Raw genomic sequence first — 13,640 nt, 5'->3', positions numbered from 1 at the left:
GGGCTCATCCCACCAACTTTGGCCACTTCTGCAGTCGTTAATCTGGGATCCATTTCGATGCTCCTCTTGACAACCCTTTTTGTCCTCTCCAATGGACCAAAACGACCCGGACGCTGCTCAGTTGTTTCCTTGCCATGTTTCCTGAACTGCACGATGATTCTGTTGACTGTTGAAAGCCGGATTCCCAAATTCTGCAAAATTTGCCGCTGACTTATTCCACCATCTGCTTAACCAACTATCCTTCCTCCAAAAAAATCTGACAAAACTTTAGTTATAGACCTGTTGTAGCACAAGATAATTAGTGTGTGGACCATTTTCATTTATATAGTGGTCTGTGAATACAAATTAGTTAGCATAAATCAGTTAAATGACGAAAAATTAGGTGTATTTACTTGTGACCACTCAGTGTACATTTAAATCAAACAAATTGCTTACATTTCAACACTATATTAGGCCTAATGTATTTATTTGCTTTACTCTTTCAAGCAGCACTACTGAGCCATGAATTTGGCAAAATTAGTCCGTTGCAGTGGGAGTATTGAATCAAAGAATATTTAGATCTCTACATAATTTCACTAAAATTCAAGTAACAATGTTTAGTTGCTTCATGCCAGCTGTGGTAATGTTTCATTTTTATAGTGATAGTATGATACTAGTTTACTATTTAGAAATTATAGCTGTGTAACACTGTAACCAAATTTTCAGTTATTTTTTACATGAAAGAAGACTTCCATTGTAATAATTTAGTATTTTGGGTTAATCATTGTTGACCATATAGTCCTATAGTAACTTAAATAGGTAAAAATAAAAAATTAAAATAATGTTAATATATTCTGTGAAGGATTAACTCAGTCAGGTTATAATCCATTAATGTGATTCATATGAAAATAAAAAAAGGTTTAATATGTCAACCAAAAATATCTGCTATATCCAATGCTAGCAGGGCCTTTTACTCAATACCAGGGCTCATCAGGCCAGCTAGGGTATGACAGATACACGTGTATATAATCAGTTTTCATGATTATATACACATTAATGAACCAGATTAAGTAAATTAATGTTAATTATTATCAACTGTATTTAACCGAATATGCACAGGGTTGAACCAAATGACCCATCTCATATTGGAGAAAGAATGTTGACTATAATTATGAATTTACTACATATATCTATATAAAATGTAGTAAGTGGAATGCTTTTAGTGAATGTTTCTAGTCTGTTACATAGGATGTGTTACATAAGTATTTGTACTCAAGATATGTGTGAATTGAAGACATCAGTCTGACTCAGACAAGTCGAAGTGCAAGGTGATGTATATGTGAAGAATAAAAGTGCCTCTGAAATGCATATATACAGTTTTTTCAGTGTCACCATACGTTTTCACTGGTACATTTACCACCAAATGTTGCTAAATCAGCAGAATAGGTTGAAATGAATGGTTGATAACTGATGTGTCAAACCCACATGACACAAGCCTCCCATACCATGAAGATATAAGAACATATGTCAAACCCACATGACACACCACTCCCATACCATCAAGATTAGCTTGCTGGTTTGCCACTTCTTGTGATTGATAAAACAAAGTTAATTAAATTCAAATAATTATATTGATAATATTAAAATTAATAAACAACTGGTGCTAAAATTAAATAATAGTGTGTTATTAATTCTTACTGCAAAATCTGGTTAGTATGTGACTTAACCCTACATGCAAAAAATGAGTGTCAAAGTGCAAGTGCCATTACCTTTTACAGAATATCATTCATCGTGGTAGTAAGTATTTGAATGACTGAATAAAACAATTATTTCACTGATGGGCCTTATACCCCTCCCATACCATCAAGATATAATAACATATGTCAAACCCACATGACACACCCCTCCCATACCATCAAGATATAAGAGCATATGTCAAACCCACATGACACAAGCCTCCCATACCATCAAGATATAAGAACATGTGTCAAACCCACATGACACACCCCTCCCATACCATCAAGATATAAGAGCATACGTGTTTTGTATTTTGGATTAATTGACAGTAAAATAATTTTTACAAAATAAACATTTCATGAGATTCTTATGATTATTTTGTATTGAATGCTAAGCAACATCATAAAAAAAAAAAATGGTCAAAGAATAAGCTTATCCTGCATTCTTCGTCACTTTCCTAGAAAAAGAACATGCAAGTAAGATTGAAGCTATTATAAACATGCACAAATTATATATATTGAGCAAGGAAACTACAAAAACTAGGTTAGGTCCAGAGAAATTCCATTAAATTTAAATTTGTTAAGGGAGCCGATAACCTCTCCCTTTCTTGCAGGAAAAAAAATAGTATATGGATAGAATGTATGATTTATTTATGACTTTCACAAGTTAACTGTATTTATATTAAGTTTTCCGTATTAAGATATTTTGGACTGTGTAGTAGTGTTTATAATATAAGTGTAACTGTGACGGTAAATTGTTTCATTTGGATGCAAGAATTTATTGTGTAAAAAAACTCCTTTGATAAAAAAAAATACAAAACTCCCATTAGAACATTAATGTGCAGTATAACATACCTAATAACTGTTTAATTGTCAAAAAGGATTCATCCATTACTGGTGAATTTGTCGAGTGCCCTGTTCTTTCTCTTCTACAGATCAGAGCAGGCAGCCTCAAATCCAGTTCAACATGGCAAAGTGAAATATTTCTGTCGTCAGAAGGGTCATGGTTTTATTAGACCTGATGATGGATCAGAAGACATTTTCTTTCATATCTCTGAGTACGTATTACTTATATCAGCTTTGTAAAGCCAGTATTAGCACATATATTAGACAAGAGATGATTTTACAGTTAATACTTCAGCCTATTATACACATAGGAACAATCAGTTCATTCTACTTATATTTACATTGATAAACCCTTTTTTTTTTTTTATGAGGAAACTTAAACGGGTATTTTTTACCATAAATTTTGACTGGAATTTTGAAATTAATCAAAAACTAATATAGCAGGAAAATGGACATTGTTTTTAGGCCTAATATGTAGAAACAAACTATAGAATAGGATAGGTTTAGTGTGTGTATCCTTTTCTGTAAAGTTTTTCAATGTATATGTGTTGAAATATAATTTTTTACTTTTATTTTAAATATATATATTGTTGGTGGTTTTATTTGAGAATTCTTTGACAAAGTTGTTTGAATACTTAAAGTAGTATTTTATACAATCTTTGCAAAGAATTCTCAAATAAGACCATCAATATAGTTTCTCAAAAAAGATATATATATATACTTTCTCTCCTTTCCTGTAATGTTTGACTTCTGAAGCATCGTTAAAGTGTTGTGACCCCTCTGAAAAAATTATATGTATAGTGTATAAACTTTCAGCGGTTGAACATTATTTTCAGCATTTATGAAATTATCTATATTTTTTCAGACAGCAAGATTTTTTTTTCAGTGCATGAAAAATGTACACAGTTACACAACTTAAGCTTATAAGAATGAGTTTAAAACTTCTATCATTAAGTACATATGCCTATCCTGGTTTAACTGATGAAGAAAGAATATATGTGCATCTGTTCAAAATGAGTCTAGTTATGTCACTATTTACAATCAAGCTCTTTAAATAGCATTTATTAATAACAATGTCCTCTATCTGTGACACTAAGTATCAAGATTCTTAACAATGCCGATTCAGCACGACTAAGAGATGATCGGTTTGATTAGTTTATTTTCTGAAAAACTGAAGTTTGTTAGAAACTTAATTGCTTATCACAGTTAATTATATAATTATACTTATCATGATCCAAAAAATAAATCCAGTTTGCATTGTGTTGAATCTTCTTTAAGTTTTTCTTACAAGAATGTGTTATGTTCCCTTCGGTGTAATTTCCAAACAAACATAGATAATACAGCATTTTAACAGTGTGCTACTTCTAGAAGTGTGAATTAATCTGTGTTACAGAAACATTTTCTTTATATTGTAAAGCATCTACAAGAGTTATTCAGGTTAGTTATAGATATATATTTCAATAAGAAAACACATGTATAGGAATGTCTTACATCTGTGTAAAGTATGTACTTTCCTCAAAACTGTATTTTAACAATGAATATTTTTATTTTGTTATGGAAAATTCACATATGAAATTTACTGTTAAAAACGGTAGTTATTAATGGCACCTGTGAATATAGATAACATATTTTTAGGAATCGGTCCTCTGTGAATTAAAGTATAGCTTGAATCAATAACTGGCTGAATAGACAAGTTTAATGGCTGAGTCGTTGACACTAAGCTACGTAGAACCTGGTATTGTGTCAGACATATCAGAGGTTGAACAAGTTTTGATGAATTCAACTGTATTAGCACTTGGCAAGACAAATCCATTATTTAGCATTATAATAAAATACAAATCTTGATCAGCAGCTATTTAGAAAACTAGTTCAGTGATGTACTAATACTTAGTTACATAGTAGTTACACAATAGTATTCAGTGACTGTTTGACACTGATGAATACAGTTGGGTCACCTCCTGGCATTTTTATTTGAAGCCTATATAGTTGTACTGGATAAAATAAGATGTAAAACTATTGTGTTTTATTTTGCTTTTTACAGACTTTGTCAATGGAATTTAGTTTATCAGGATGTCTTGTTTTATAGTTGCTTAAATTTCTTATAATACTCAAATATTTGTTTTTTATGACAATTATAGCATAGAAGGAGAGTATGCCCCACGTCGAGATGATGAAGTAACCTACAAGCTCTGTCTTGTTCCTCCAAAGAATGAGAAGGTTCAAGCCACACATGTTATCATAACCTCTTTGGGTCCAGGAACTCATGAACGTTGGGATCAGCCACCCTCACCTGTTCCTAAAGAAGAAGAAGCAGGAAATCACACCTAGAAACAGAAGTGTTGTAGAGCTAGTGCAGAAGAAGCAAGAAAACGTACTATTCAAATTCAGGTGTTGTCATGAATGTTTAACTGTGTGTTTCATGGGAATTAAAAGGTTCATCATATGTTAAGTAAAACAGAAGATTAAAAAAAATGTATTTTTCAAACTCTTAGAATATGCTTAAAAACATGATCAGCCATATACGAGTCATGTCAAATGATTTATATACGATACTTCTGTGAAGAGCTTATTTTTAAACACCAAGACAAGTATTATAAACAAAACTATGTATGTATACAAGTCAAAATCCCCTTCACTGTACAGTTACCATAACATTATTTTACACATCACATTATTTGAAGCGTCATGTGTATTTCTAAAAATTGTACTGTTCTAGGTTTTATTGAACTACTGATAAATAATGATATATTCTCTATTCTACTAGAGATATGTCAACCGTATCTTGTTACAACATTAAAACAACTAGACAATACCAGTATTCTATCATACTCCAATTAGCCCTAGTGTACAAATAGTGTTTGTGTATCCATCTAGTAGTGATAAATGTTTCCCAAATATTATAGTGATGACTTACCTCTTTAGCCTTTTTATTTCATTTATGTTTGTATTTGTATTTTTTTTTTTAATTTTTGGCATACGTTTTTGACCAATTTTGAATTTTGTTCAGCAGTTTTGTGTTGTAGACAATTCTGATTTTTCCTAATTCTGCAGTTAATGTTTCAAGACTCACTTTTATGTTTTTTTCTAGTAATCAAAAATATCCTTGCATGTTTGTGTTTTAAAATCTGTGAAAGTAGTGTCATAGTTGATTCAATAGTAGTTCATTCAGTCTGAGAGCTTGTAAGCAAATAATTCTGTTGTAGTTTAATGTGTATGTTAGTAATAGACTGATGCCCCTAATTGAATACCTTTAATATCTGGACTTTTCAATTCAAACTATAAAAACTGAGAAATCCATATTTTCAGTATTAAAAAGTGAATTGTGATGGTGAAAATATTTTTGAACAATTTTTACTGTGGATTTGAATTTTTTTTCTGCTATATATGTATAAAAATTAGGTGGTTTGCTACCTAATGTACAGTTCCTATACTGTTCAAATTATCCAGGATTATGTATCATGATCCATATTTTAATTGAATTACCCCCTCTCAACATTTTTAATCAGATACATGATGGTTTTCTACAATAAATGTTTGAAGGATTGCATTAGAGCAAACAATAATTTTCCACTTAGGAGACTGACCAGTGGATGTAATGAAATGAATAAAAAAAATTTCATTGCAGTGTACATTTTAAGGTCTTTCTTGATTTCAGTTACGGGTTATTAGTATTGAATTGTCAAAATTATCTAATTTTCATCAATTTTGTTAAAATTTGAACGGTGTAAATTTCTCTTATGTTTGCCAATACCAGTCTCTCAATGCAATTTTTAATAATATCACCTAACTTAGACATTGGAAATAACTGTCTTGACTAGATCGCTTCACTCATGGATCCCTCACTTTTTTTCTTCAATACACCATTTTTACCAGATATTGTGCCAATTTTTGAAGTAGTGGTTATGCATACTGTCTAATGAACAGGAGTCTCCATCTTTTTATTTGGTTTATGAGTAGTTGTTTATTAATTAAAACTCTGCCATCAAGGCTGTTCAATCTTATTAGAAGTACTTGTCCGATATTTATCTGCAGATTGAATTCTATATTTTTTTATTTTTAACTTTTGACCTATGTTTACTTCTAAAGAATCATGAAAGAATTAAATAACGTTTCTTCTATTTAATCCTTGAAGCTGTTATATGTAGATATCATATGACTTGTGGATTTTACAGGTTCACATAGGGGTAATGACTCAAGAATTACGGCCTGAAATATTATAAGTTCAAAGAATACCATATGAAATTTCACTAGGAAATTTTTACAAATTGTTTCACGTTCATTTGTTGTCCAGGTCAATGATTTCTAACCCCAACTGAGAACCAGCTAGTTCTGATCCCAAAATTTCACAGATTTCTTTGTACAATATTAACTTTTTAAGAGATTTTTAACTCGTATTGTAAAACAATATACTTTAGTAGCTATATTTTAAGACACTTTTTATTTTAAACTGTCTTGTATATCAGCATTGGTACACAGACTGGCATTTTGGAACAACTGCTAGAGATGGTAGTATTTTTAGACAAAAGTTATGTAAAGCAGGGAATATAAGAATTATTTTTCCTTGTTGAAGACAAAAAAACTTGTTTATATAAGAATCATAAGTTAATTCTTTAATAAGGTTCTGTTTAACACAATTTCACACTTGTTTCCTTTCATGATCAGTGTTTAAATGCCTTTTTTGTTAACTACTGAAAGCTAAACATTTAATAACATGCATTTGCCAAAATAGTTACCAATTTAATGGCAACTTAATCATACTTTATATTCTGGTTACTGTTGAAGGTTCTGCACCATTCTGTGTAGTGATGGCTCATAAATTGTTAATGGTTAAATACTGCAACTGCCATATATTAATTGATCTGAGTTTTAATAAGTTTAAAACAATTTCAATATCTTAATACTTTAGATTGTTAGCTGGTAATATCAAGTGTTTTCGTATTGTTATCCAGTCTGTGAGAAGAGCTGGTTTTCTCAATAAACTTTAAAAAAATCATCATTTGTAAGTATTTCTGAGAAACTGTAAAATTATTGCTTTAGAAACAGTTATGGCTGTGTTAGGTGCCAGTTTGCTTAGTGCCTTCTTCTGGAATTTATTGTTTGCAACTTTAACTGTAATGCTTGATTTTTGTAATAGAAGTGAAAGTCTTATGGGTTAATGTATTGGAAAATTTTCACCATCATTCATATTCCTAGGACCTATTAAGCTTGCAAATGTGGAAAGTGAGAAAGGAAGGAAACATTGTAACAACAACAGATTTTCATGGTTACCAATTAAATGCTTTTCAGCTGTATTTCTTAACTTTTATGGATATTTTGTTTACTGATAAATTCAAAGTCAGAAAAGTCAATGTGGGTATGACCATACTCCCACAAAAATATTGATTTCTATTTCCACAGTTTGAAATTAACACGTATATTATAACCACATATTTGTAAATTGTCCAAAAAAAAAAGTAATAAACAAGAATTTTTGTCACTTGTTTAATGTGCAGTTGAGTTTTAATTATTGTTTTAATTTTTCTGTACTTTTAATAAAACTTTCATATATAAATACAACTATATTTGAAAGTAATGTATAAAGAAACAAAGACAAGTTGTTTTAGTAACACCTTCAGAAAATTGTTGGTGTAGGTTTGGTTGAAAGATTTTTTCACATCAAAGCATTTATCAATTATAAAAAGTCACCAGTACAGAGTTCTGCATTCCTAAAAGTCTAGAATGAAAGTGTTGTTAATCTTGGATCTAAAAGTAACATATCTGACTAAGAAGAACAGGAAGAATCTATGATCCCTTTTGTGATAAAACATAACTTTTGAATAGTATGTAAACATTTTGATTCAACATAAGGTACATTAACAACATGCATGTAGATATAGAAATTTATTGTTAAATTAGAAAAAAAAATACAATAGCTATATTAAACCTACAGAAATGTCTTACGTGGCACACTATCCTGTAATGTCAAAAATTAACAGGAGTGGAGGAAGCATTTTTAGATTGATCAGGCAACTCAGAATAGTGTGCAAAGCATGCCAGTGCTAGGGGGGGGGTCTGGGGGCCAGCTTCTTCAGGAAAATTTTGAAAAATAGATGCTCTTAGATTGAATTTTATGCTAATTTTACTACAATTTATTGAAAGTATTAATCATTTGCAAAGATTTCTTTATGGTTCATAAAAATAGGTGCTCACTAGCACTTGTACTCACCATAGCTATAAGTGAGCACAAGCATGTACACTTACAGATTACACATGTATTTTAACATGCATTGTTATTCTGATTCGTACATACTACTGTAAGTCTATCTATTTACCTAGAAACAATTTTTGAAGTGCAAGTTAAAGTTTAAAAAGTCCTACAGTTACTGTGACAAAATGTTGGTCTGCTGCTACTCGGTCTGCCGGACCTGATCCGGTGCACACAATGAATCTGAAGTGACAAATGGAATCGGGTGGAATAGAAGCAAGCAACTAAAATACAGAATCTTGAATATTGTAAATCTAATTTTCACTCCACTTGTTTGTATGAAGAATATTGCCAGGTATCTTGGGGTTGTACATAAATTACACTGATGTTTGGTACTCATCCTTTTATTACTATAGATTACTATTATGATAGCTGGTTTAAATAATGCTCAGAAATTAAATATGAATACTTCCTTCTTGAATATGCAAATTACTTATCAAAAGACCACAAAATGGAAAATAATTTTATATTCATTCTTCTTTCCACTTGTGAATTGTATACTATCATTATATTTAGGAAAATAAGTAAGCACTAATACATGCAGGATACATAGAAGTTTATGATTCTTTAAGACTAGTTTCTCTGTAGTAATAGTCTTAAAATGCTTGTTCTGTACTGCATTATACATTTTTTTCTATAATGGAAATGCCTGAGAATGTGCAGGAAAATATTTAAGAAATTTGGATTTGGGCATTGTAGTAATACAATCTGGTCTGTAAGTATTGAAATTATTTTCAAAGAAAATGTTTTTTGAATTCTGAGTGTTATTACTACTTGAATTGCTACTACCATAGTGCATTCAATACTTTTGAAAATGTGCTAATAAAACTCCAGGTAAAAATATAACATGTACAACAATTTATATGTATTTATTTGTAATAATAACATTCCTGTCACATGCACTGCTTTGAAACTATGGGTAAGGTTTGTTCTCTTCGAACTTGTATGTAGAAATTTGATACAAATAGGTTGAATAACACATATATCAAATGTCTTTACTGAAATAAAGTCAATCTGAGGTACAAGTTACACAATGGACAATTGCTCTGTGTGTGTGTGTATAAATATTTATATATAAATCATTATTAATTAACATTTGTAAAATGTATCATTTCATTTTTAATTATACAGTAAACTTAGAATTATTTAAATATTTCACAACAAATTGCATAAAATCATAGAGGAATGTATAAAGCCTATACCGTAGAGTATCAAAACATGTAATATTACAAAATTTTACCCTGCATTTTTTTTTTTATACTATGCTACACAATAAAGATATTGCACTTTCTTGAAAGCTCGTATGTAAAATGGCTATGTACATTTCCAAACACAAACAGCCAAGCTCCTAGTAAAAAACATGTACATAACATTTTTTCTTTTGTAAGTTATCTCCAGGCCAAAATTCTCTCCAACCACAACGTGCCATGTTTTTTGTCCATAGTTTCCTTTATCATCTTTGCAGCACCCTACGAATTAAAAATTATTAAATGCTTAAAACTGTCTTAGTATTCTAAAAACATTCTAAAGGTAGAAAGAAGGTGAAGTTCTATGATTTGGGTACACAGAAACTTGAGAAGTTTTTCTTCTAATTTTGATAATTAACAATTTTTAGAAATTATGACACCTGTTAATATAGAAATTTAAGAGTCATAAGTGCAAAAACTATAACACAATTTTATTTTTATATTATGATGTTTTTAAAATATTCTATTACAAAAAAAATTGCCAGAATTTTTATCAGAAAAAAATGAAGTAAGGGGAAAAACAAGTGTCTGATAGTTGTTACAGCTCTGAGTTGGAAGGGTGCTTAATGTTTTTATAGCTGGTCCTTTTATACGAGCAGCAAAACATACTTTGCTTTTCATTACTCCATCCGTTAACTTTGAAATTATTTCAAAGTGTGTCTGATATGCTTCCTAGGTACCTTAGCATCATAATATGGTTATTACAATTAGACAATGTTTTGAACTCGCCTACTAAATTCCATAACTCAATGAAGCAGTGGTGTAGCAGAAGAAGTCCAAAAGTCGCAGATGACACAACATGGTTTCTCCTATTCAATATGGCATACTTTGAAGCTAGGATTCTTGAGTAGATGCAGTGAAATATGTGACTGGTTTCACCATTATATTTTCCAGTTCAGTTTCCAAATGTCTTATCCTGGCATCGATGATGCCCTTCTTTACTTCATTGATGTCCTTCTGTACATTACCTATGGCTTCTTAGATCTTATTATTATCATTGTTTTTTTATAATCCTTGTATAATTCCCTTTTTACTCCATTGATACCCTTTTGTATTTCTTCAGTTCTATTATTGTTATCATCCTTCTGTAAATTTTCTATGATTCCTCAATCTTACTTTTAATGAAATCTATTTTTTCAAAATTCCTATAACAACTTTCTCTCTTGGTCTTTTTCTTCTTGATAATTTTTTCAGTGGTTCATCTTTCTAGAGAATCTTCAATATCTCTTCAGCAAGTCATCATCTTAGAGTTGGGTTTTTATTTTTTGTTTATCTAAATAATCCCACTTCTGACACTAGTATTGTAATGGTTTCTATTGTTAAGTGGGTTCTTTTGGTTTATTCAGCAAAAAATGATAAAAACATTTTATTTCTTCTACTACAAGTTCCACATATATATAACACTAAACAGTAACTTACCTGCTAATTTCTCCAGTATCTCAAGTACTTCATTGAAATACTATCTCAAAATTTGCAGCACTGAACTAACTAACTGGCATAAATAATCAACTGCATAATTTAGTGTAACTTTATATTATTAAAATAATTTTCTAAAATTTCAGAAAAATTCTAGACAATGAACTACATGTTTACCTTGTGACATCAAAATTACCTTTAGCTAACATGTTTAAATACTAAGAAAGTACAGTGTCTGCATTTAGTACCCTCACAACATCTTTAGTGACCAGGCAAGTCAAACAGACTAGTTTTTATTCTTAATAAAATGTAATTTGGTGTAACTTGTAGCTGTTAAGTGTTAACAGGACTTGGCATAGCCTGGTGGTTAAGGTGCTTGAGTCATAATCTGAGGGTCACTGGTTCAAATTCCCATCAGCAAACATGTTCGTCATTTCAGCTGTGGGGGCGTTATAATGTTATGGTCAATCCCGCTATTTGTTGCTAAAAGAGTAGCCTAAGATTTGGCAGTAGGTGTTGTTGACTAGTTGCCTTCCTTCTAGCCTATCACTGCTAAATTAAAGATGGCTAGTGGAGATAGCTCTCATGTAGCTTTGCATGAAATTCAAAACAAAACAAACAAAGTGTTAAGAAAAACATAGTCCATGGTAATGTTTTTTTTATATTTACACATTATAGCCTAAGAAAATATGTGTCAGTTTTTTAATGGAATAACTTTAGTTGAATCATCTTGAATGTGCAATGTAAAAAACAAATTTGCTACAATACAATAAGTACACTAATATAAAAGAGATTAGTGTAACAACCTCATTGTTGTTGGCAAATGTTTCACAGGCTGTGACACATAATTTCATTGTTTTCACCTTCATTTCCTCATTCATGTCTGAATGCTGTAAAGAAAAGAAGGAAAGACATATAAATTTTAAAGAACATTAATTGCACTAGCTAGAGTGATTTAACGTGTATTAGAAACTCAATTATACATATAGCCATTCACAGATATTTTTATAAACTGATCCAATACTCCATGAGTCCAAAGTTCACGGTTTGTGTTTATCACTACACTATCTACAAATATTTAGGGACTTGTTATATAACTTGAGCCTCTACAGTTATGCTAAAAAACTAGTTAACATTGTTCAAATGGTTAAATATAAAATAGGTTATTACAGTTAGGATTTACGCCCTTAAAATTCATAATAAAAACCGTAAGGTCTTATAATTCATGTAAAAGCCCAGAACTTGTCAAAAGGTATGTCTGCGTAATAAGTTATTAGCTTAATTTTACGCTTGTAGTATTACATTTCACTCTCTACCAATGCCAATTCCATAAAAAGAGTAATTATTTATACCTTTATGAATGGACAGGTATGAATAATTTTGTTTGGAGGTTTGCTCTCTTCTTCTTTCCTACTCGCTGTTGCGTCTCCCATTTTTTATTTTTTTTTAATAACAAACTTTCTCAATAGTCCAATCAAAATATAAATATAAAAAGACAAACCCTCGCAAACGTTTCGTGTCCCAACATGGATGACACGAAAATACAAAAACCTAATTCTTTAAGTTTGTAATCGATGGAATAAAGGGCTATAATTTCTTTATTCTGTATTTTTTAAATATATGATGAGAGGAAATATGTTTAAATTTTGGAAAATGGCAGTCTAAGTTTCAGTTAAGACCTTTTTTTTTTATTATTCATTTATTAACAATTATTAACTGACGTATATAAGTCACTGTTGGAAGTAGTGGTGTCAGCACTTTCCTGCTGTTTGAAAATTGATAAAGTAATAATTAATTTCCTTAACATAAAGGGTAGGTTTATATTAAATTTATTCCAGGAGTTTAAACTTAGGAGGGGAATCAATGATTTCAAGAAAAATAGAGAGTAGGTTTAGATGTATTATTTTCCCAAATGTGGGTGTGAAAGGATACCCTTGAACTTCGAGTTAAAGAATAAAACGGTCTCTTGTCTTTAATTATGTTTGTTTGTTTTTGAATTTCGCGCAAAGCTACACGAGGGCTATCTGCGCTAGCCGTCCCTAATTTAGCAGTGTAATACTAGAGGGAAGGCAGCTAGTTATCACCACCCACCGCCAACTCTTGGGCTACTCTTTTACCAACGAATAGTGGGATTGACCCTCACATTATAACGCCCCCACGGCTGAAAGGGCG

The 13,640-nt window shown here is 30.8% G+C and overlaps 1 protein-coding gene and 1 pseudogene across 3 annotated transcripts in view; one reads left to right on the top strand and one right to left on the bottom strand.

Annotated features, from left to right (window-relative positions):
• Positions 1 to 8,046, top strand: part of LOC106462011 (cold shock domain-containing protein CG9705-like) — a 14,794-nt gene extending 6,748 nt beyond the window's left edge. For all 3 annotated transcript variants that reach the window (XM_013921878.2, XM_022389124.1, XM_022389125.1), the window contains 2 exons: positions 2,651 to 2,773; positions 4,700 to 8,046. In XM_013921878.2, coding sequence (XP_013777332.1) covers positions 2,651 to 2,773; positions 4,700 to 4,889 — 313 coding nt within the window. In that variant the 3' untranslated portion in view covers positions 4,890 to 8,046. The remainder of the gene's footprint in view (positions 1 to 2,650; positions 2,774 to 4,699) is intronic.
• Positions 8,047 to 10,006: 1,960 nt separating this feature from the next.
• LOC106462008 lies at positions 10,007 to 12,978 on the bottom strand (annotated as a pseudogene).
• Between the last annotated feature and the right edge of the window lie 662 nt (positions 12,979 to 13,640).

This window comes from Limulus polyphemus, unplaced genomic scaffold (genome assembly GCF_000517525.1).
Source record: "Limulus polyphemus unplaced genomic scaffold, Limulus_polyphemus-2.1.2 Scaffold1074, whole genome shotgun sequence".
NCBI classification, from domain to species: domain Eukaryota; kingdom Metazoa; phylum Arthropoda; class Merostomata; order Xiphosura; family Limulidae; genus Limulus; species Limulus polyphemus.
The sequence above is the reverse complement of the archived record's forward strand: the minus strand, read 5'-3'. Positions and strand labels throughout refer to the sequence as shown.